Raw genomic sequence first — 22,579 nt, 5'->3', positions numbered from 1 at the left:
TGGATCTTCGAAATTAATAGGATTGAACCATTAAATTGTGCAACGCGGAATTACGAAATCTTTTAAATTTCACGTAAGTAATTTTAAACCGCGTTTACCGCAACCACCATGAAAACAGAGAGCAACGTGTGGTGTGGGGTCTTTTACCTGGAATCGCCGAACAAGAAGCAACTGAGGAGATTGAGTGATCGAACACGTTTCGATATGAACAGCTATTAGCGGGGAATTGTATCATCAGAGACAGACAGGTATTGTTACTTCCAACCATGTTGATTTAGACTTGAAGGTATTAATCCGAAAGCTTGTGTTTTGCCATTTCCAAGTGTGTAGTTAGTACCTCTCGCCCATTACCATTAGGCTTACCTTGAAGGGCGAGTGCTCAAATGAGGAGGATGAATGATTAAGCGAGCTACATCACCCACCTCAATGGTTAAGGTTCTTGGTTCGATCCCACGTACTCAAGCGTACGTTACGGTATTATACAACCGTGTCTTTTATACCCCAAACATCAATAACAATAATAAGAACAAGAATTGGAGGGCTCAGGCTCCATGGACCAACATATGCTGGCACCACTGATTATTATTATTATTATTATCTTTGCAACAATATTTTGGATACTCACGTTTTCCACAAAGCTATTTTAAGTAGCCACTGCCACCATCCTCGTTGGAATTAGTTGGAAAACATGAGTACCTGAATTATCTCTTAAAGCATCTCTCATTCCCACAGTATGAATATTTCGGGAAGAAAAGGATTTTGTGATGAAATTACTATCTTAAGTGAAATTATGAATATTTTAAAGCAAAACTAGTTCATTGCAATGGAAAACTTACATATTAAAATTTGTAAAAACTCTGATTTCTTTCAATAGCTATAATTTTTCAAGTACATTGTAACAGTAGGAATCGGTACGCATAATGGCAGTGGTGCCAGATCAAAGTATCAGCTCAGCCCTATTTACACATTACATGAACAATGTATTCATCTGATAATGTAAATGAACATGCAAATGCAGAACACCACCACCTTACCTGAATCTCTGTCCCGGATTGACTGCCAATATCCGCAAAAATTGAAAGAATTTTTGCCCTAACTGCAGCTTCATGTTCTTGTTGGAAATGCTCGGACAACTTCTTTACAATTTCTGTAGCATCTTCATCCTACAACAAGACCAGACTTATATTATGCTCACTAAAAGTTCTCAACTATAGGGTCATTCCACATGAAATTACCCAATTGGAAGACAAAAAGTTGCTTCATATTTTTTTACTGATAGATACTTGGTCTAATATGACAAATATGTGATATTAGACTTGTCCAACAAATATTTTGAAAGTTACAAATTTTTGAAAATTTGCAGATCTTCAGAATTGGGTGGATGAATGAACGCACTATGTGACACAGAACATGTCATATCTCAGAAACTATGTAGAGTATTTTGATGATTTACGTATTGTTGGAGAGAAGGACAGTCCTAACAGAAAATGACTATATTACCACTCTTACCTACTCAGAAAGTAGAATTTTTTTAAAATAAAATAACATGTTGTGATGAAAAGAACACTCCACTTCGGTTAATTGTTTGATAGGGTGTCCCAGGTTTTACCACAATGAAAAATTGTTACATAGCATAATCAATACATGTCAAACATAATATTAAAAAATCAGAAAGGTTATATTTTTCATAGTCAAAATATCACACGTTTCAGTATAGGGTGTATGAACCACTTTTCCACTGGCTTACAGCTATATTTTCGACAAATGATCCTAAAACACCCACAAATTACCAATAATATGAGTACACATAACATTATTAGAAATGCTGAATAAGTGGGAGAAGCATTACTATGATATTCATCCACTTTAGTTCATAGAAATTATACTAAGACCATATACATATGGGTCAGTCCATACAGAATGTTCCAGCACTGGTTACTTGACCACTTTTAAAATTTCATTATTTTTGTTGTTTTAACACACATGCAGGGGTAGTTCAAGGCAGGCATTATTTTTCTAAGTCCCCCCCAGAGAGAGAGAAAGAAAAAAACTTGACTTCAGGTATTTTTGGCCTTAGCAGACAATTGCAATATTATGATAATTATTCCTCTGATGGAGGAACTAAAAAAATTATATTTGCAGCGTAAAGTGTATTCTGAGAAGTACCTGTAAGAAAAATTGAGAGTGATATTCCATGGATAATGGGGAAATTGAGCAAAAAAGGTAAATTTAAGTTATTGGTTACAAATAAATATTTGCCTTTAATGAACTATCATGCAAATGGCATATTTAGTCTGTTCGTTAGTAGAGATACTCTATTATGAATCAATAGATGTGTAATACAATCAAGCCTTTATGTATAATTCCTCTAAACCTACAATTTTACAGCTTAAGCCTTCAACTGACATATTTAAGTTATATTTCTGCTAGGTTAATGTATCAACTTTATTATTTTCCTGGGCCTCCCCGATGGCGCAGTGCGGTCGCCTTGTAATCAAGGGGTCCCGGGTTCATACCCAGTGGAGGCACAAGTGGTTCGGATCCCACTTTAAACTGTAGGAGGAGGAATATGATGAAAAAGAATACAAGTTGGACGTAAGAAAAGTAAGTCTGCTCTTCGAGTAGTGTAGTTCGTGCATAACAGAAAACCGAAATGTGACTCAAAATGAAGTTTGTGTGATGCAGACATTGAGTTGCACTTGTTTCGAAGACTTTCACACCAGCAAGATTTATTTTGCATGAACCTGAAGTGCTGACATGATGTGCATTATTATTGTATTACTTACATTTGTCATGGAATGTGAAATCAATTCTATAACAAAATAAAGCATAAAAGAAGGATGCAGGCAAATATTGTTGTTTTATTTCAGTTAATTTTTCAACAGAACTCTACAAAAAACCTGTATTTTTTAGTAACAACTTGTTCAGAAAATTCCACACTTAAAGAGTTAAAAAAGCTCTACAATTTATTCAAAAGAAATGTCAACATTACTCTGTATCTGAAAAATATTGAAAGAAAGTGCTTTACCTGAAACTGCAATGACTCAGATATTCGTATCAAAACATGAAGAGCTTCGTTGCTGTCCTTGCAGTTCTCCAAAAGGCCAATATACGCTGCAGCCGAGCTTCCAGTCCAGGCTTTCTTCACAAGTCTGAGCTTCTTTGGTTTTGGTTGTTCCTGTTTGCACCAAATAATACTATTAGCTTTTAATATGATTCAGTAATCAAAAGAGCCCCTGCATAAAAATTATTCACTCATGGATGCTTACATTTCATGTCAACAATGAAAATCCGAATATGTTAATAAATTGGAATGGTAGGTATTCAGTTCTTCAAGAGATTTCAGCAAATAGCTGGAACACAAACCACAAATGAATACAGACAAGTAGTAGTAGTAATGAATGCATATTAAAAATAACAATGGTGCAATAGCGTATTCGGAAATTTTTGGAGTGTGTGTGTGATTACCTTAGAATTAAAGAATCAGAACTTGGGCCTACTGATGACATTTTACATTCTCCCCTTTCAGACTGCATATTTGCTGATGGTAACTAATTTCGGAGCGAATTTACAATACCGGACCCCTCGCCGATTTTTGAAATACTTCGCATACTCACTAACTGAGGCCCCCTAATCAAGAATTTGAAGTTAACATTTGGGGGTGACGTGTAGAAATTGGAAAATAAGCAAAATTGAGTGGTCCGCGATCGGACCAGAAACCCTGGATTTCTACACGAAAACAATGGTTATTGCAATATTTTACGTTCTAGAATGAAATTTATATATTACTGATATTACTACAACCCCAAATTTTAACTATGCTTCCCTAACCTAACCTTACCAACAATGGTTTGGGGCTATCCGTGAATGGTTTGTGGGGCTACCCATGCATGGTTCTACGACCCCAAATTTTAACTAGGTTTGCCTAACCTAACCTAACCTTACCGAGAATGGTTCGTGGGGCTATCCGTGAATAGTTTGTGGGCCAATTGCGATCACGGACTGAAAAAAAGGTTAGTTTCGTAGCACAGTAATGGGAAAATTTCCTCCCTCAATTTTGCAATTCCTACACGTGACCCCCAAATTTCAACTTCAAGTTCGTGATTAGGATGCCTCTAGTGAGCATGTGAAATGTTACAAAAATCGGGGAGGGGTCCGGTATTGTAAATTCTTACCCTAATTTCAATGATGCAAGTCAGTTCATGTAGTTGCTCTTTTATTCTTTGTACTTACATGCTAGAACAGAACGTCATCTAAGCACAACTTCCAATTTCTGAATACTTTCACAAGTATCCTGGGTAACAGTCGGAAACACATTAAAATCGGATATTTTGTTTTTTTTCATGGTTCGAACTTACCAATTGTATATTGCGGAACATAGTTCAAGGTGCCATTATGCTTTTTACATGAAAACAAACATAATTTTTTACATAGAGAGTGGTTTTTGTTATTCCTTTTTTTTAGCTTCATGGTAAAATTTTCGTATCCCCAAAACGTATTTCTTCAATTTTACGGGAGAAAGTACTTACCGAAATGGGTTTATTTATACTTTAGGAAGGTCTTGGAAGCTTGTTTTCACCTGGTTGAAATTTTTTGCCGTTAAATCATGTAATTTTCGACACTAATGTCACTCCGATGCACGAAAGATGTTCCCTTGATGTCCGTCTACTACGTGAACCAAATATTTGCGAGCGTTTCATGACGTAACAACCGGTCAGTGTTTCCAAATACGCGGTTTTGTAACTGTGTAACAGTTCTAGAACGTAAATAAACGTGAGTTAATGTTCATCATTTCTGATTACGAACTTGCAACAACATGACGTGCACAGGATCAGTGGCATGCTCAATGTGAGGTTGTTGGGGGTTATAACCCCCCCTCCCTTTCGCCCAGTATCGCTAAGGCTATTTATGAATGGTTTATGGGGCTATCCGTGAATGGTTCGTGGGGCTATCCATAAATGGTTCGTGGGGCTATCCGTAAATGGTTCGTGGGGCTATTTATGAATGGTTTGTGGGGCTATTTATGAATGGTTCGTGGGGCTATGTATGAATGGTTCGTGGGGCTATATGTGAATGGTTCATGGGGCTATTCGTGAATGGTTCGTGGGGCTATTTATGAATGGTTTGTGGGGCTATCCGTGAATGGTTCATGGGGCTATCCGTGAATGGTTTGTGGGGCTATTCGTGCATGGTTCGTGGGGTATTCGATCCCGAAAAAAATTTCTAATTTTGAAAAACAAATTTAACTATGTTTACCTAACCTAACAGAACCTAAACTAACCTTGCCATGCATGGTTCGTGGGGCTATTTATGAATGGTTTGTGGGGCTATCCGTGAATGATTCGTGGGGCTATCTGTGAATGGTTCGTGGGGCTATCCGTGAATGGTTCATGGGGCTATTTATGAATGGTTCATCAATCCATGAATGATTCATGGGGCTATTTATGAATGGTTCGTGGGGCTATCCGTGCATGGTTCGTGGGGTTTTCAAACCCGAAAAAAAAAATCTAATTTTGAAAAACAAATTTAACTATGTTTGCCTAACCTAACCTTGCCGTGCATGGTTCGTGGGGTTTTCAAACCCGAAAAAAAAATTCTAATTTTGAAAAACAAATTTAACTATGTTTGCCTAACCTAACCTTGCCGTGCATGGTTCGTGGGGTTACTTATGAATGGTTCATGGGGTTTTCGAACCTGGAAAAAAAATACAAAATCAGTAACACGAAAGTAGGTATTTTTCTATGAAGAAGGTTACAACACTGCATAACCACTGATCATGGACTACGCTAGTCAAAATTTCTCCGCCATATCGCGTGTAACGCAAGCGAAAGCGAACAAAATAAAAATACTCGATATTTCGAAAATTGTGATTATTTGCGTGCAAAAAACGAAACGCGAACTTGCAGAACCCTTAGGAATGCAGAATACGTAAGTATCAATGTGAAAAATACGAAAATAATGGAATTAGAGACGTTTGGTGGTTACTGAAATTTTAATGAAATTTACCTTCCAGGATGAAAGCAAATACCTCGACGAACGTTGGAAACCTTAGAGAAACTCATTTCCGTAAGTAGTAAAATGAAGAAATGTGTCTCCGATATAATGAACTGTTACCGTATCCTGTTATATTTGGAGGTCGGGTTCTATGTAAAAGTGGGCGGGGTCACCAACAAATGTCTTCGAACTTAATAGTTTATGGGACAGCCAGATTCGGCCTCCCGTACGTCGTGCAAATATCAACGAAAGTCAGATTGTAATTTGTGATGCATACAGACACTATGCAACAAGCATGATAAATATTATCAACTGTTGAAGTTGGGCTTACAAGCAATAATTTATAGTAACATAGTGTCCGTAGACAGGACAGGAACAAGAATGTTTACTATGTTCTACCCCTCACACAACCCACCTGGATTACGTGGCTATACTCCGCGAGAGCTCTTTTTTTCAATAAAGCTGCCATTCTCAAGTCCGCTTTTCCCACATAATATTCTAAAATTGCAGCAAAACAAACAAGAAGAAAATTCTCCGCTGTTCCGCAAGAAAGAACGACAATCTTGTAAGTTGTAACTTGATTACGTGTGTTGCTATTTGTCCATAAGTACAGTGATTGACACTGGCACACTTTTGTAGTTCACTTTGAGTTTTCTTTTGGCCATCACATCACTCTCCTAAACTACATGTTAATGAAATGCGTACATTGCACAGCAATTAGTGACCTAGAACTAGGATTAATTGCAATTTGTATAATTGTTCCATTTTTGTGGAGCCGATGTGTTAAAAAAATGATCATCAAAGAGACATGCTTACAATTTGTCCATCATCGTCTACTCCTTTATTTTCTCATATCATTACTGGATTACATTCTTTATTTGAAAAATTAAAATTGTAATTAATCAGATACTTATTTTTGAGCATGAGTTTAATAATTTTATCTTGTACAGTACAAACCTGCGCCACAATGCGCTCTAAGCAATGTAGAATTTTTCGTTAATCATACATTCGGTCAAGTTTCCACACAGATATACTAACCTCCCTCAAATTGTACCCCAATGAAACATTTATAAATAGATTTATTGTTTAGTAGTGTCACAAGTTATAGTATGTACCTTGTGTATTAATTACGTAAATATGTGTACTCCTGTTTATAAAGGCATTAGGGCAATGTATCAGAATTAATTGATAGTGGCATGTGAAATCTGTGGTGTGCCATTGAGGAAGGAATAGCTAAAACCAATTTTGAGCACACGCTGCCCTCTGTGGATTTCCGAAGCAGGTAAGGAATATAAGTATTCATAAAAGGTTAGAATCTGAAATAATATTAATTGTTACTGTTATTTTTCATGTATGATTGCACCTTAAATTTATTGGAAATATTTTTCAAATTTAATAATCTTCGGAATATTTTGATATTATGAAACCACTTACCAGATGATGTTGGATATTTAAGTGGTCCTCTTAGGTCCATGAATGGCATGTTGAGTTAGTTATATGGTACTACGTGAATGATGTTTACACTCTGATATTAAAACACTGCGAAGGATTTATTGTAAAGAAAATTATTAAATATACTTTTAGAAGGGAAGTGTTATATAAAGTATAGTCTATTACAAATACAACTTTAATAGTTGTTGTCACTGTCTATACATTCAAGAGGGAATATGATGTAGCAGAGCTCCGTGGCGGAGTGGTTAGCACAACACGCTACGACACCAGGGTTCCCAGATTTCAAACCCGGCTTTGCGTAGTTTTTCCACATCTAATTCAATGGAGTACTGGAAATATCTAAAATTGGTATTTCTCTTCACGCTCCGTAAAACTTCAAATCATGAGGCATCCTCAACAGTACGTAGTGGAAAATGAATTTGAATATAAGCGAGTGTGTTTTAAAAATATATCTGCTTCGCTTTTTTTATTAATGTGTTTAATAAAATGTTAACTATGGTCCAAACAGTACTCATTACTTTAAGGAAGGTTCAAATTTCGTGTGACAATGATTTCCAAAATTCTATGATAATTAGTCTTTGTGCTAGGAGAAATCATAAAACAATCGGAACCATTACCCCTTTTGAGAACATAAGATCAGAGCTTGCAGTAATGTGCGTTTGTGCATAATAAGATCAGAGCTTGCAGTAATGTGCGTTTGTGCATAATGGGCCCAATTTTGGAATTTAACGTACAAAAACATTCCCTAGACCAGTGGTTCCCAAAGTGTGCGCTGGGGAATAATTGCTGGCTTACAGGGGCGCCACGAAATGTACCAATATTTTCACTGAAATCACACTTACTTCACATGACTTTAGTACTTTTGGTAAAATTTTCGTATCCCCAAAACGTATTTCTTCAATTTTACAGGAGAAAGTACTTACCGAAATGGGTTTATTTATACTTTAGGAAGGTCTTGGAAGTTTTTCACCTCGTTGAAATTTTTTTGCCGGTAAATCATGTAATTTTTGACATTAATGTCACTCCAATGCACGAAAGCTGTTCCCTTGATGTCCGTCTACTACGTGAACCAAATATTTGCGAGCGTTTCATGACGTAACAACCGGTCAGTGTTTCCAAATACGCAGTTTTGTAACTGTGTAACAGTTCTAGAACGTAAATAAACGTGAGTTACTGTTCATCATTTCTGATTACGAACTTGCAACAACATGACGTGCACAGGATCAGTGGCGTGCTCAATGTGAGGTTGATGGGGGCTATAACCCCCCCCTTTCGCCCAGTATCTCTAAGGCTATTTATGAATGGTTCGTGGGCTATTTATGTATGGTTCGTGGGGCTATCCGTGAATGGTTCATGGGGCTATCCGTGAATGGTTCGTGGGGCTATCCATGAATGGTTTGTGGGGCTATTTATGAATGGTTTGTGGGGCTATTTATGAATGGTTCGTGGGGCTATCCGTGAATGGTTCATGGGGCTAGCGCCAATGGTTCGTGGGGCTATCCGAGAATGGTGTGTGAAGCTACGAATATTTTTTTCGAAACCAATTTTTAACTATTGAAACCTTTGCGTGGCCCTACTAACCTATCCACGTGCCAATGGTTCGTGGGGCTAGCGCCAATGGTTCGTGGGGCTAGCGCCAATGGTTCGTGGGGCTATCTTTTTCACTATTGAAACCTTTGCGTGGCCCTACTAACCTATCCACGCGCCAATGGTTTCAGTTGCTTTGTTTTATTTCAATCACTTATCGCACAACACTCTTGCTACCTTGCGTTCTGACGTCAGCAGACTGAAGTTTATTTTTAGGCTAAAGGCCTATGTTGTTATCCATATCATTAAAATTTCAGTAACCACCAAACGTCTCTAATTCCCTTATTTTCATATTTTCCACATTCATACTTACGTATTCTCCATACTAGTACCTAGATATTTTGCTATGAAGAAAGTTCCAACACTGCATAACCACTGATCATGGACTACGCTAGTCAAGATTTCTCTGCCATATCGCGTGTAACGCAAGCAAAAGCGAAGAAAATAAAAATACTCCATATTTCGAAAATTGAGATTATTTGCCTGCAAAAAACGAAACGCGAAATAGAAGAATCCTTACGAATGCAGAATATGTAAGTATCAATGTGAAAAATACGAAAATAAGGGAATTAGAGACGTTTGGTGGTTACCGAAATTTTAATGTACTTTTTACATGTAAAATGTTTCTGAATTTGAAATATGTGTTTATTTTGTGTATGAATTTACAAGAGCGGAAGTATCTCAACTTTCAAATTCGGCATACTCACTAATTTTGGCCTTGTAATCACGAATCTGCAGTTAAAATTTGGCGGCCACGTCTAGAAATTGCAAAATAACCTTGTCAGTTACAACTATGATTCTCCATACACTAACATGGAAACCATGTTTTCTGATATGAAGACGTCTTCCTTTCTACACAACGGTCTTGCTATCTTGTGTTGTGTCATAACACAATGTTGCTCAAGTGTTGTGCAATAAGAGAGACCCGTTGCATGGTGCATTGATTTGCATGTGAGAAAATGGAGTCTTGCGTAAAGGTGGAAAACATGTTTGCCCTACGAACCATTCATGGTAAGGTTAGGTTAGGCAAACATAGTTAAAATTATGGGTCTTCATAAATCAAGGGTGTTTACTCCGTTCACGGACCCCCTTTTTTCGACTTCTTTCGCAATTTCTAGATGTGACCACCAAATTTTTAACTGCAGATTCATGATTACGAGGCCAAAATTAGTGAGTATGCCGAATTTGAAAGCAATTGAAGATACTTCCGGTATTGTAAATTCGCTCCTTATTTCGCAACTTAAGGCAAGCAACCTAGCCACACTGAGGGCTGCAAGTATTAGATAGGCCTACATTCTGACTTCGGTGTCGTGGAAAAATCTTGAGACAGTGAGAGCACCGTGAAACGAGAAGGTTTTGGGAACCACTGCCCCAGATGTCACGTCTGTTTTTTTTTTTTTCCCCTTGAACCGTAGCATGGTTTCAGCACAGTTTTATTATAAGCGTTCTTATCTTCAGTCCTAAGTACTGTTGCAATGACAGCCTTTTAACCTGTGCCCATTTCTTTATTGTCGTTTCAGCAGAGTTACTTTCCTTCTTGCAGTGTGTTTTTTTTTTATTAAATGTTAAGTATCGCCGAAACGTCTGAAATTCCTTTATTTTCTTCTTTTTCACATTGGTACTTACGTATTCTGCATTCCTATGGATTCTTGAAGGTGCCATTTTGTTTTTTTCATGCAAGTAATCGACATATCGAGTTATTCTTGTTTGTTCGTTTTCGCTTGCGTTACACGCAATATGGCGGAGAAATCTTGACGCGTTGTCGATGATCAGTTGTTATGCAGTGTTAAAGCCTTCTTCATCGAAAAATACCTACTTTCGTGTTACTGATTTTGTATTTTTTTCCACGTTCGAAAACCCACGAACCATGCAAGGTTAGGTTCGGTTAGGCAAACATAATTAAAATTGCCATCTTCAAAATTTCAAAATTGTTAAAAACATTCATAAATAGCCCCATGAACCATGCATGTCAAGTTTAGGTTTGGTTAGGTTAGGCAACCAGTTAAAATTGTCATGTTCTTGGAGAACAATGGTGTGGTTGGAAACACTGACTGGGGGTTACATCAGCGAAGGCACGCATCATTTGATTCACGTAGTGGAAGTACATAGAGGCAACAGCTTCCGTGCATTGGGGAGACATTAATCTTCAAAAATACATGATTTACCGGCGAAATATATTAAGCGATGGAAAAAACACTTCTATGACCTTTCAAAAGTGGACGGTAAGCAATTTATCCTGTAAAATTGTAGAAATACGTTTCGGGGATACTGAAATTTTATATTCTTTTTTTTATTTATTGTGTGCTAATTGCCAAGAGTACCAACTAATACAGGTAAAGTAACAAACACAATAAACCCCTATATAAATCTTTTTCAACCTTTTACTGTACAGAAATAAATACAAAAAAGGTACTGTGCAAGGTATGAAAGGAAAGTAATGGGGAGTATATTATGCATTTCAATTTTGCTAGATTTTTTTTTGCTTGACGCTGCATGTCATTTCAGGTTGAGCAGCAAAAATGGCAGATACCGAGAAGCCATCCACGCCCAAGTCGGAAAAGAAGATGAAGAAGACGAGAGAGAAGCCCACCAAATCAGCAGGAGGGGCACCGAAAGTAAAATCTGAACGGAAACCTCTACTCAGACTGTACGCCAAAGCAGTGTTCACGGGCTTCACGAGGGGGATCAGAAACCAGAGTGAGAACCAGGCCCTTTTGAAAATCCTAGGCTGCAGCTCGAAGGAAGACAGTCGGTTCTACGTCGGAAAGCGCTGTGTATATGTGTACAAGGTATGTTTAATTTTATTGAGGGCAAGGTTGAAAAAAAAGAAACAAATACTGTTTATAGTCGCAAGGTGGATGTCGTGTGTGTACGCAGAGGTTAATTTACAGTGTTGCCATACTTCTTTCTTCCCTGAGTGATATTGCAAGTTAAGAGCCTCTACTCCCAGAAATGTACACTCAGTATAGAGTGTGTGGTTTATACATGTGTAAATAGTAAAATGGTACTAACTCAGGGCGCGAAATTTCCGGTCGCCATTGGCGACCAAAAGTTTGGGGCTGGCGACTAAAATTTCGTTGTTTCAAGTATGTGTGAAACACGCCCAAACATCTCAATCCAACGTTCGTACATGGTTTTGGAAAGCGAGCCGATTAAAAACCCCGCGTCCACTCAATGCCGACACCATCTAATCGGCACAACAGTTCTGCAACTGCCCGACCCTGTAGCCGAGTGGTTAGCACATCGCGCTGCGACGCCAAGGGTCCCGGGTTCGAATCCCGGCCGGGCTTGGTTGTTTGTGAATGTCCATTCAACAATTTCATCATTTCATCACTCATCCCCATCTTCGCAAATTAGCCAAGAGGCACAAAACGCGAAGTAAAATAAACTAAATCTAATCAAATCAAAAAGTTCTGCAACTGTTTGGATGCTACCACTTTGGATGCACATGCAACCAAACCCAACCCATTTTCCCTGCTTTGCTTTTCCTCCACTCGGGCTTGAGGTGGGTAGGGGAGGGGTAGGGTGGAGCATACCGTGGCTCAACCGAGACTCCTTGCTTGTGCACGGAAAACCCCTGTTTTCACAGTTGTGAACTGCTCTCGCGCGTGCCAGTGTCCAGTCTTTGTTGACAAAAGAATGCGATAAATGCACTCGTGAAGGTTGGTTGACGTGGTAGTAAATTCGTTCTGTTTACCTATTTTTTTTTTTTGGTTCGGTGGTAGTTGCCTGTGAGTAAAGTGGCTCCAGAGAAATACATACATCAGCCTTCTGATTGATGGATGAGTATGTTCGATACGTGGATGCAAATGATTGGTCACATCAAGGAGGACATTTTAGGAGTAATAGAGCTTCCAAATTCTACTTCTGCTGGCTACTTCACAGCCATAACTGATTATTTAGATAAGGCAGTAGGTTCAAATAAATACAGAAACAAGTGTTACAATGTAGGCTTGGGTACTGCAGCAAATATGGTCGGGCACAAATCAGGATAGGCTGTGCAAATTAAAGTTATTTGTAATAAAATGATAAATATCCACTGCCTTGCACACCGTTTGCAGTTAGCTGTGCTGGATGCGTGTCGTGAAGTTGAATATCTTAGAGCATTTTATTCCGTGATTAGGAATATTTTTCAGTGTTATCATGGCTCTTCTAAAGGACTTCACCTCTTGAGAGAAATGGCAGAAGTTATAGAAGAAATTCTAAAACTGAGTGATATCCACACTATTAGGTGGCTAGCCAGCAAGAAGTGCTGTAAGAGCTCTCTTTCAATCATGAAAGCTTGAATAGGTGGCCCATGGAAAAGACGACTGATGGCGCTAAAGCTAAGGGTTTGCTGAAAAGTTTGAAGTAATTTAAATTTGTTAAGCTTCTGTACTTCCTTTTGGATTTCTACAGGAAATTGAACCCTTTAAGCGTGGCACTATAAAATAAGAATCTTTTGATTGCATCTCTGAAAATAAGAATTGAACACTGGATGACCTAGAATCTAATGTTGGACCAGGGATGTGCAGCTCACAAACATTCAAAATGGAGAGCAAGAGTTTCAGACTGTTAGAGGAAACTTAATTAACAATGCGAAGGTGTACATCACAGAAAGATTGCAATCTATATCAACAGATGTGATTTCATCTCTGCATGTTTTCGACACTTTGGGTCCGCCTCCCAAAGAAAATATTCTTCAGTTTGGGATAGAAGAATTAAAGAAGCTCTACATGTACTTGAACTCGAGCCTTGATAATGAGAAAATGGATGTTCTGTTAGCGGAGTGGACAGAATACAAACTTTTGTTTCCTTCTCTGACTTTGAATCAGATGCTGGAGAAAATTCACAGTGAGGAGTGTTCAACAAGATTCCCCAATTTGCTCTAGATTTTGACATTTTGTGCTGTTCTACCAGTGAGCACAGTTTCATGTGAGAGAGGTTTCAGCTGCCACAACAGACTGAAGACTACTTACAGGAACTCTGAAGATTGAGACACTGGACGATTTGCTCCGAGTTTCTGTAAATGGACCCCCCTGTCAGAGTTTGACCCAGCAGCTGCGATTGATAAGTGGTACTTCAGTGCAGAACGACAGCGCTACACAAACATTAATTCTTTTTAATACTTGCTCATATTTTTATTACTTATCAATATAAAATAGTGGCGACCAAAGATTTTAGTCTGGCGACTGACTTCAAACTTGAAATTTCATGCCCTGTACTAACTTACATTTTTAACACTCTTGGTATATGTACTATGTAAAAAAAATACAGAGGAACTCAGTGTGCAGGAATGGCATTTTACACCAAGGTCATTCCATGTCAATTCAACCCCCCAAAAAAAGGAGGGGCTGAGAACCTATGCTCCCAGATTTTGATGAAACTTGCCACATTTAGTCCTCCCATGGAGATGAGAGAACACAAAATTTTTGGTCTAACTTGTATGGTTTCATTTTTATAGCACCTGAAACTTTCAGTGATTCATCCATTCCTCCATTCCTAGAGCAATCAAGGGTGAGCTGCATTGTCTTAGAAAAAAAAATCTCCCCTTTAATTTATTCAATCTTGTTGAAACTTCACAACAATGTTAACCAAACAATAAGGATTCCAGAAGAAAATATGTCAACATATCACATTTGTATTTTAGTTCACTAATAAATTAATGAAACATTATTACCGTATTCACGTGTGTATAGTGCATGTATAATGCACACCCTGGTTTTTGATGGGTAAAAGTTACAAAAAATTATATCTCTTATATAATGCGCAGTACAATGCAGTTTCAAGAAATGGCTTCCTTATTTGTGGGTCATAAAGCTGTTGCTAAGCTGATCAAGAGTGAATAACATCATACGAGGGTCACTATTTATATTTTGAGCCTTGGCAACACTGATTGAAGTTAGGTGCGATTTGACGTTTGCACGGAATCGTCTGGCATTATTGACCATAACGTACTTCAAATGTTTTGTGAATAGCTTGATTTGTGTTGTTTATGTTGCCTTGGAGATTGCGCGACAACAATAAAATGGAATTAACTCGTGAACATTTTCGTGCGATGATTTTTTACAATTTTCGACGTGGATTATCAAGACAAGAGTGCATCGATCAACTTACTTCCACATTTGGTGATGAAGCCCCATCCTTTGCCACTGTGAAACGCTGGTATAACGAATTTAATCGTGGCCGCCATTCGCTCACCGACGAGATTCGCGAAGGTCGTCCAAAATCAGTTGTTGTTCAAGAAAATATTGATGCTGTGCAAAACCTAATACTGCAAGATCGTCATGTGACATACTGCGAGATTGAGGCAACCATAGGCATTAGTTCCACCAGCATATATAAAATATTAGATGATCGTTTAGCTGTGAGAAAGGTATGTTCTCGTTGGATCCCACACAATTTGACAAAAACTCAAAAAGACGCTCGCGTCAATTGGTGCAAACAAATGCTCAATAAATATAATCGTGGTGCTTCAAAAGACTTATATAAGATTGTAACAGGTGACGAATCATGGATATATGCATATGAGCCGGAACGTAATCAGCAGTCGACTGTATGGGTGTTTCAAGATGAACCCAATCCAACAAAAGTTGTTTGTGCTCGAAGCACATCGAAACAAATGGTCGCCTGTTTTTTTTTCGGGAAAACTGGTCATGTGGCAACTGTGCCTTTAGAGGAACGTAGAACGGTCAACTCTGAATGGTACACAACAATTTGTTTGCCAGAGGTCTTCAGTCAAATACGGAAAACAAACAAACGCCGTCGGATCATTCTTCATCAAGACAATGCCAGCTGTCACACATCTCGTCTAACAACCGACTTTATGAACAGTCAAAAAATCGAATTGATGGGTCATCCGCCGTACAGTCCTGATTTGGCACCCAATGACTTCTTCTTGTTCGCGAATGTCAAGAATAAATTGCGTGGATAACGATTTTCGTCGGCGGAAGACACCGTTGATGCGTTCAAAAACCATATTATGGAGGTGTCTCAAGAAGATTGGAAAAACTGCTTTGACAAATGGTTCGAACGAATGCAAAAGTGTATTGACCATAAAGGAGAATACTTCGAAAAACAATAAAGCAGTTTTCAATGCCAAATTCCTGTTTTTTCATTGTTAGGCTCAAAATATAAATAGTGACCCTCAAACCTATTCAATGTGTCACCTGTCGCTATGCGGACCAAGAGGAGAATATATCGTCTTGTGTAAACAATAAGTCTCCAAACCATGCCGCCTCCCCCTTCTCCCTCCACTGTGTGTAGCATCCCAAAGCTTTCATTCTTTAACCACCTTATTTATTCTGGAATAGTAGAAAGCGAGATCAAAATTTCATTACGGATTTGCAGTTCTCAGGAAGTTATTTTCTTTTATTTCTTACCCAACAAATACTTTTCTTGGTGTTGCAGAACATTACATTACAAAGTGAAAAATGATGTGAAATGGCCTTCAAACTTTTATACATGGTGTAACTCATTTGTTCTTTACTTTTTCTAAACTAACTTCAAAATATGTACTTTTTCCGTGACTAATGTAACATTTATACAAGGCACATTCAGGACCTTCAAACTAACAGTTAGCAGCACAAGATTTCATCCATTAAGGAATTTACACACTCCATATATATATATATTATTATTTGGCCAATAATTAGAGGCAAATATTTTTGGTAAATAAAAAAGCAAAATTTCAGTACAAAAACAAAAAAAAAGTCAATTTCAGGTTCAAAAGCGGTAAATAAAATAAGATTTCGGTGTTATAGCAGTGAATAATCACATAAAAAGTGCTATATAAAATGACATTTTGGTTTTAAAATTGTGAATATAATCCTAAATTTGATTTAAAAATGCCCTTATTACACAAAATAAACTTATCCCTTCTAATAATACTGTGGTAACTACATAAATGTGCTAAGTCTATTCCTGTGTAAAGGGGTCTATTTTTGCTTCTCAAATATTTACAACAGAATTAAATTAATCAATTTTCTGTGAATTGCATAACTCACAGGATACTTCAGACTTCAGAAAGTGTCACGTCGGTATATAAATGGTAAATTTCGTGTTTAAGAGTATATTTTGCAGTTCATTTTGCATTATTTCGTGACAAAACAGGGTAGAGGAATGTAGTTCACACCTTTCAGAAACATGAAGAATGAACATTACAGCATGTTATTTCATATTTCGTGTTTTCGTTAAAAACTAAATTTGCATGCCTCTACCAATAATACATTTTAATTATCGTTTTCTTTTTCCTTGTTTTCTTTCATCCAAAGCACCATAGAAATCAGAATGTTCCTTCATTTTGTGATGAACTTACTTCAACCGCATTTAACATTAGTGTCGTTATCTTGAATGGAATACTGTTGCCATATTCAGAAACTTCAGGATTCAAGCTTTACAACGATATTTAACATGATAGGATTCTGTATACATGAAAAATCAATGCAAGTGTCAGAAAATCATGGAATGACCTTGCACGATTTCATGTTGGCTGGCTGAATTATTCCGTGCATAATACGCACAACAGTTTTTGGGAGCAAAAATTTTGGAAAAAAGTGTGCATTATACATGAGTAAATACTGTATCTGATTTTTTTTTCACCAAAAACATGGTTTACCAAAATTTGAATTATTAGTGAAAGGGAGCACCTCTAAATTCACCAAATCACCTACTAATCTAAGTAATTATAAGTGTATGCTTTCAAATTACCACCAACATTCATGGTTATCCGCATAATTTTTTGGTGGGGGAGGGGTTAAACAGGACATATTCCCTGTTGCCCATGAAAGAAACGCTCCGTCGATATGAAGTTATCATGTTCCTGCAATATCCTTTTAATAATAAACAAAGACGACTGTGAATGAAATAAAATTATGTGTGGAATAAATACTTTTAGCTTGACATCGATTTTCCAGGGAAGGGGACACGGCACTTCTTTCCCTTCCTTCCACGCATCCATGAAAACATTAAGGTTATGCTCTAAAAATTTGCTTCAATGATATTTTGAAGCTAATATTCGTAGATTCTGATTTAATTTAAAAAATATAAAATTCTTTAGCCATTTTTAAAAATTTTCAGAAATAAGTTGTCATATTTTCAAAGTAATGAAAAGCTATCAATTTTATTTCTGGGTAAGTTAATCATATATATAAGTTCATTTGAAAAATACTTGTGTTGGCATTGCATCTTTCCCTTTCAATGATGATTCAAATTTTGGTAAACCATGTTTTTGGTAAAAAAAAAAAAAAAAAAAAAAAAAACTATAATATTTTATTAATTTATTTGAATACAAATGTGATATGTTGACATATTTTTTCTGGAATCCTTATTGTTTGGTTATCATTGTTGTGAAGTTTCAAAGAGATTGAATAATTTATAAAGGAGATAGAACTATTTTTCTAAGACCATGCAGCTCGCACTTGAAGGCTCTAGGAATGAATGAATCACTGAAAGTTTGAGGTGTTATAAAAATGAAAACAGAGAAGTTAGAAACAAAAAAAAAAATATTTGGTTTCTCACCACCATGGAAGGACTAAATGCACCAGTTTCATCAAAGTCTGAAATCATAGGTACCCATGACCCATCAGGAACCTGGTTTCATGTATGTTTCACTAAGATTTGTATAAGTAAAATGTTTCATATGTAAAAACTCCAAAATATGCAAATTAGAATGATACTCATTCAAGGGATCTAGAAGCGATTTTCTGGATTTTTTTCTTCAAAAAGCATTGCCTATTTTCTATGCAACTTTGCATGGTTGTAGGAATATGCCACTACAACATACTACATTTTTCACTTCGATCTCTGGTGGTCTTCACAGGTTCATGCCCAATACAACAATTATGTAGTTTTCTTGCTATTTCTTTCTTTCTCTGAAAAATGTTTTTTTTTGTATATTGCAGCAAGTTGGAAAAGTTTCCACCAAATGTCAAGGAAAGCAAGTGATAGTCCCATATTCTTGTCTCATTCGTATCACTTACTTTCTTCCCCTTCATGCTTGAATTGTTATTTTACATTTTATTCATTTCTACTATTTTTTCCCCTGAATAACTGCTTCAAAATACTAAGGTCCAGAAAAAGCACCACCAAATATTGAAATTCGGCAATTGTCAAGAAATTGTACAGGGTCCTACAGAAGTAACGCCCATTTTTCATGAGCTCGTAATATACACCAAATCTTGTATTACAGAATCAGAATTGTACAGATTTTTTATAGAAAATCATAAGCACGTAATGTGATACTACACTCAATGAGCACATTCGACATTTTAGGATAAATGGTCAAAAATACTGTCCCATCTCATGCAAGACATCCGTGTACCCTACCAACTACAGTCAAGTAAGTCTTATGGCATAATTCGATGGTAATATCAGAGAATTTTTCCCTAATGCTGTTTTTCTGTTCACCAATGTTGCTCCTGTATACAGGATCTTCAGGGACAATGCACAAAAATAAATTGGGCAGAGTTTGGTTTGGGAATTGAGCTGGCGAATCCACATGAAACACAAAGTTTCTAAGACAATGTGCTCATTACAATTATAACATTGCATTAATATACACTTTATACTACACTACTTAAAATTGTGCCAGGTGTACTGGGTTCAAATCCCAGCCTGGGCATTGGTGTTCATCAATTTCATCATATCACCACTTATCCTCTTTGCTATTTGCCAACAGTGGCAGAAAAGCCAAGAATAACAAACCATATCAGTCAATCAAACTACTTAAAAAGTAGGTATGGTCAAATCCGTATAAAATTCTATTTGGATATTGGGTAATTTTCTATCCAGATTTCAAATATCTGTATATCCAAATTGTCCAGATATTTGGATTATCTGAAATGTCCGCATATCTGATGTCGTTTGTCCGTTTTAGGGGCTATCCACGTATTCTTTTATTCATCATGTTTCTCTGTACGGATTTACTACAACCCTTTTATCACATCTGTGCTCATCTTAAAGGTTTGCATAACCACTTTTTATAGATGCAAAATAATCTAAGACATTTATTTTTAGTGTTTTTTTTATTTATTTTTTTATTTTATCTGCGACATTTTGTTCTGGTTTCCCAGAACTTTTTCAAGCTACACTAAAATATACATACAATAACACAACCTCACGTGGCTAGTCACTCTACGCTTCTGGGAAACCAGAACGAAACGTCGCAGATAAAATAAAATAAAAACCACTAAAAAAACCATGGTACATTATTTTGCATCAAATCTGTGCTATCCAGATTATCTGTTGCAACCAAAATGGATATCAGATAATTTGAAAACCAGATTTTGTGTCCATCCCTATTAACAACAGATGTTACTTCTGCTGGATCTTGTATATTGAGGGTGGACAACAAATACGACTTCAAATGGAGGTACATTTTTAATTTATTTTTTTTTTATTTCATTCTAGGGCAAAATGAAGAAGCGAATTCCCGGTACTACACACAAATCAAAGGTCCGAGCTATCTGGGGCAAAGTCACAAGGACTCATGGATGCAGTGGAGCAGTCAGGGCTAAGTTCAGGAGAAATCTTCCACCAAAAGCCATGGGCCATAGAATAAGGATTGTAAGTACAGAACCTTGCATATTAAATTTTGAACATTAAAGAAAGTTAACAATATTTCTCATGAAGGGCACTTGTCGTTTGCAAGAACAACTGTGCTCGAGAGTGCCACATGAGCTCTCCCCTCACCTTTAAAGGACAGTAATAAGAAATGGCTTAAATCGAACCCACCCTGCGGGCAATGGAAAATTATAAAATCTGTTTCACAATGTGAATTAACAGTGATAATGGATTTTAAATAACAGATGCAAAGAGCTTCAAAACATGATCAATGTTGTATTTGTAGGACTACCCAATACTAAGAGAAAGTTGTTTCGGAGAATTGATAGAATGGTTTTTTGACAAATTTTAAAAATATGAAAATTAAGAATTTTGTCTAAAACCTTTCTGCCTGCACCATATTAAAATTTCATCACAATCGGACTATTTATAGCATTTCAAAGGGAGTGTTCATTTGCAAAACTCAAAGAAAAGGCTCTTTTTTTTGTTCTCACGACGATAACAAATAGAAGGCATATTCGACAAAAAATTGGTTAGCATAGATTAACACAGAATTGAATAAGCTAAATTTTGATTCAACTCATTTTTTTGTAAGTCTACTGGTTCATTTTTCATAGGGAGTCCAAACTCAAGTATCCATAATTTTCAATCCGACAGTAGGTCTATCTTTTATGGTTTGGGCAATGACGATTTGCAAATATAACAGTTTACAGCAGAAACATTGTATCAATGTATATATAGAATTGATGTATCAGATTATATCTGATTGAATATATTTCTAGCAAATATGTGGTTGGACAATACGATGTTAAGCATTTAATGTGAAATTAAATGACTACATTTGATTGCTGGCTTCACGTTGCCCTGTTTCTTGTCTGTAATTACAGTCTGTGCTAGAAGAGAATGGATATGTGCATGTGCAGATCGTTTTCTCGCAAACCATCGCAAGGCAACTCTTGAGTCACATGTTCCATCCAGTTTAGACCTCCCATAAGCGACTGTGGTAGAACTTTTCCTGAGATGATCTGTGACAAGAATGGCTTGTTGCATTGTGTCAGATCCCGTGTGTGGCTAGCGTAACACTACAAACAAATCTTCCACGTTACACACACTATTTTGATTGGGTGGAATGACATGCAGAGACCATTGATCCCTTCAGTACGGGTGTGGTGTGCTTTGGCATAGCTGGTTCAACGATGTGAGTGGTTTTCATTTAAACAGCCTCATACTGTTCTCTGCTGTATTGGCATGTACCAGTTATGCTTTTTGTCATGTAATTAATATTTCTTCCTACTTTATGCATTTTGTTCAAGAACAAAGTTCACAGTAAAAAAAAAGGTAAAGTTCTCCCCTGTGCTTAGCACCATGCCATGAAGGCATATAGGGGGTGTGGGGGTAATGCTCCACACTTTCTTGATGCGGTCTTTAGTGGGGGTGATGTGATCAGCATCACGGCACTGACTGCCGTTACCCCCCAGGGTTTCCCCCAGGTACTCATGCCATTCCACGATGGGTGCATGGTAGATGCATTACCGACTGAGCCACCGTGCTCATAGTAACAGATCTGAATCACATGCATGATTATCATATTACATTACCGTAAGATAGATTTGCACTGCACTTTGTCAATAATGCTAAGTACTCTTTTTTATTTCCAGATGATGTATCCATCCAACATATAATTGAACACAGGCAATCGTGGAAAGAATGGAAAGGATTTGTAAAAATAAAACTTAATTTCAGGAATATGTTGTGTTATTTCACTTCAACCCCGTTTCATTATTGGTTTAGTGATGAAAAGAACTTATACATACCAGGTCCAATTTGCACCAATACCTGAACGTTATAACAATGTAAGTACGTGTTAGTAAGAAATCACTTCTTTTTTTGCACACAATGTTGGTGTAAAATTAATAACAAATAGGGATGGGACAGATTAATCTGTACTCAATCGGTATCAGCCGATGTAGACATATTGGTTTATCGGTAAAATTACCAAAAAAAT

The 22,579-nt window shown here is 37.1% G+C and overlaps 2 protein-coding genes across 3 annotated transcripts in view; one reads left to right on the top strand and one right to left on the bottom strand.

Annotated features, from left to right (window-relative positions):
* The window catches only part of IntS4 (integrator complex subunit 4), a 97,963-nt gene extending 91,272 nt beyond the window's left edge, over positions 1-6,691 (bottom strand). Inside the window, exons 1-3 of the mRNA XM_083129920.1 lie at positions 6,410-6,691; positions 3,029-3,178; positions 1,035-1,163 (exon numbers count right to left, since the gene is read on the bottom strand). Of these exons, the coding sequence (XP_082986046.1) occupies positions 1,035-1,163; positions 3,029-3,178; positions 6,410-6,463 (333 nt within the window). The 5' untranslated portion in view covers positions 6,464-6,691. The remainder of the gene's footprint in view (positions 1-1,034; positions 1,164-3,028; positions 3,179-6,409) is intronic.
* A 436-nt stretch (positions 6,692-7,127) lies between these two features.
* Positions 7,128-22,320, top strand: RpL35A (ribosomal protein L35A). 2 transcript variants are annotated; one of them, XM_083129918.1, is made up of 4 exons: positions 7,128-7,276; positions 11,539-11,822; positions 20,422-20,577; positions 22,233-22,320. In XM_083129918.1, the coding sequence occupies exons 2-4, from the start codon at positions 11,553-11,555 to the stop codon at positions 22,254-22,256; spliced, it is 450 nt and encodes a 149-aa protein (XP_082986044.1). In that variant the 5' UTR covers positions 7,128-7,276; positions 11,539-11,552; the 3' UTR covers positions 22,257-22,320. The 2 variants fall into 2 exon arrangements, with proteins under 2 accessions (XP_082986044.1, XP_082986045.1); XM_083129919.1 differs by lacking the exon at positions 7,128-7,276 and adding an exon at positions 7,278-7,302.
* Positions 22,321-22,579: the final 259 nt, after the last annotated feature.

The sequence above is a fragment of the Lepisma saccharinum genome, chromosome 10 (genome assembly GCF_977018435.1).
Source record: "Lepisma saccharinum chromosome 10, izLepSacc3.1, whole genome shotgun sequence".
Taxonomy (NCBI): domain Eukaryota; kingdom Metazoa; phylum Arthropoda; class Insecta; order Zygentoma; family Lepismatidae; genus Lepisma; species Lepisma saccharinum.
This window is presented reverse-complemented; position numbering and strand designations above follow the sequence as displayed.

Excerpts from the sequence above, each read along its gene's own strand:
- RpL35A (XM_083129918.1), top strand. The coding sequence starts at position 11,553 with ATGGCAGATACCGAGAAGCCATCCACGCCCAAGTCGGAAAAGAAGATG. Across the intron at positions 11,823-20,421 it reads GCTGTGTATATGTGTACAAG|GGCAAAATGAAGAAGCGAAT; the intron begins GTATGTTTAATT and ends ATTTCATTCTAG. Across the intron at positions 20,578-22,232 it reads TGGGCCATAGAATAAGGATT|ATGATGTATCCATCCAACAT; the intron begins GTAAGTACAGAA and ends TTTTATTTCCAG.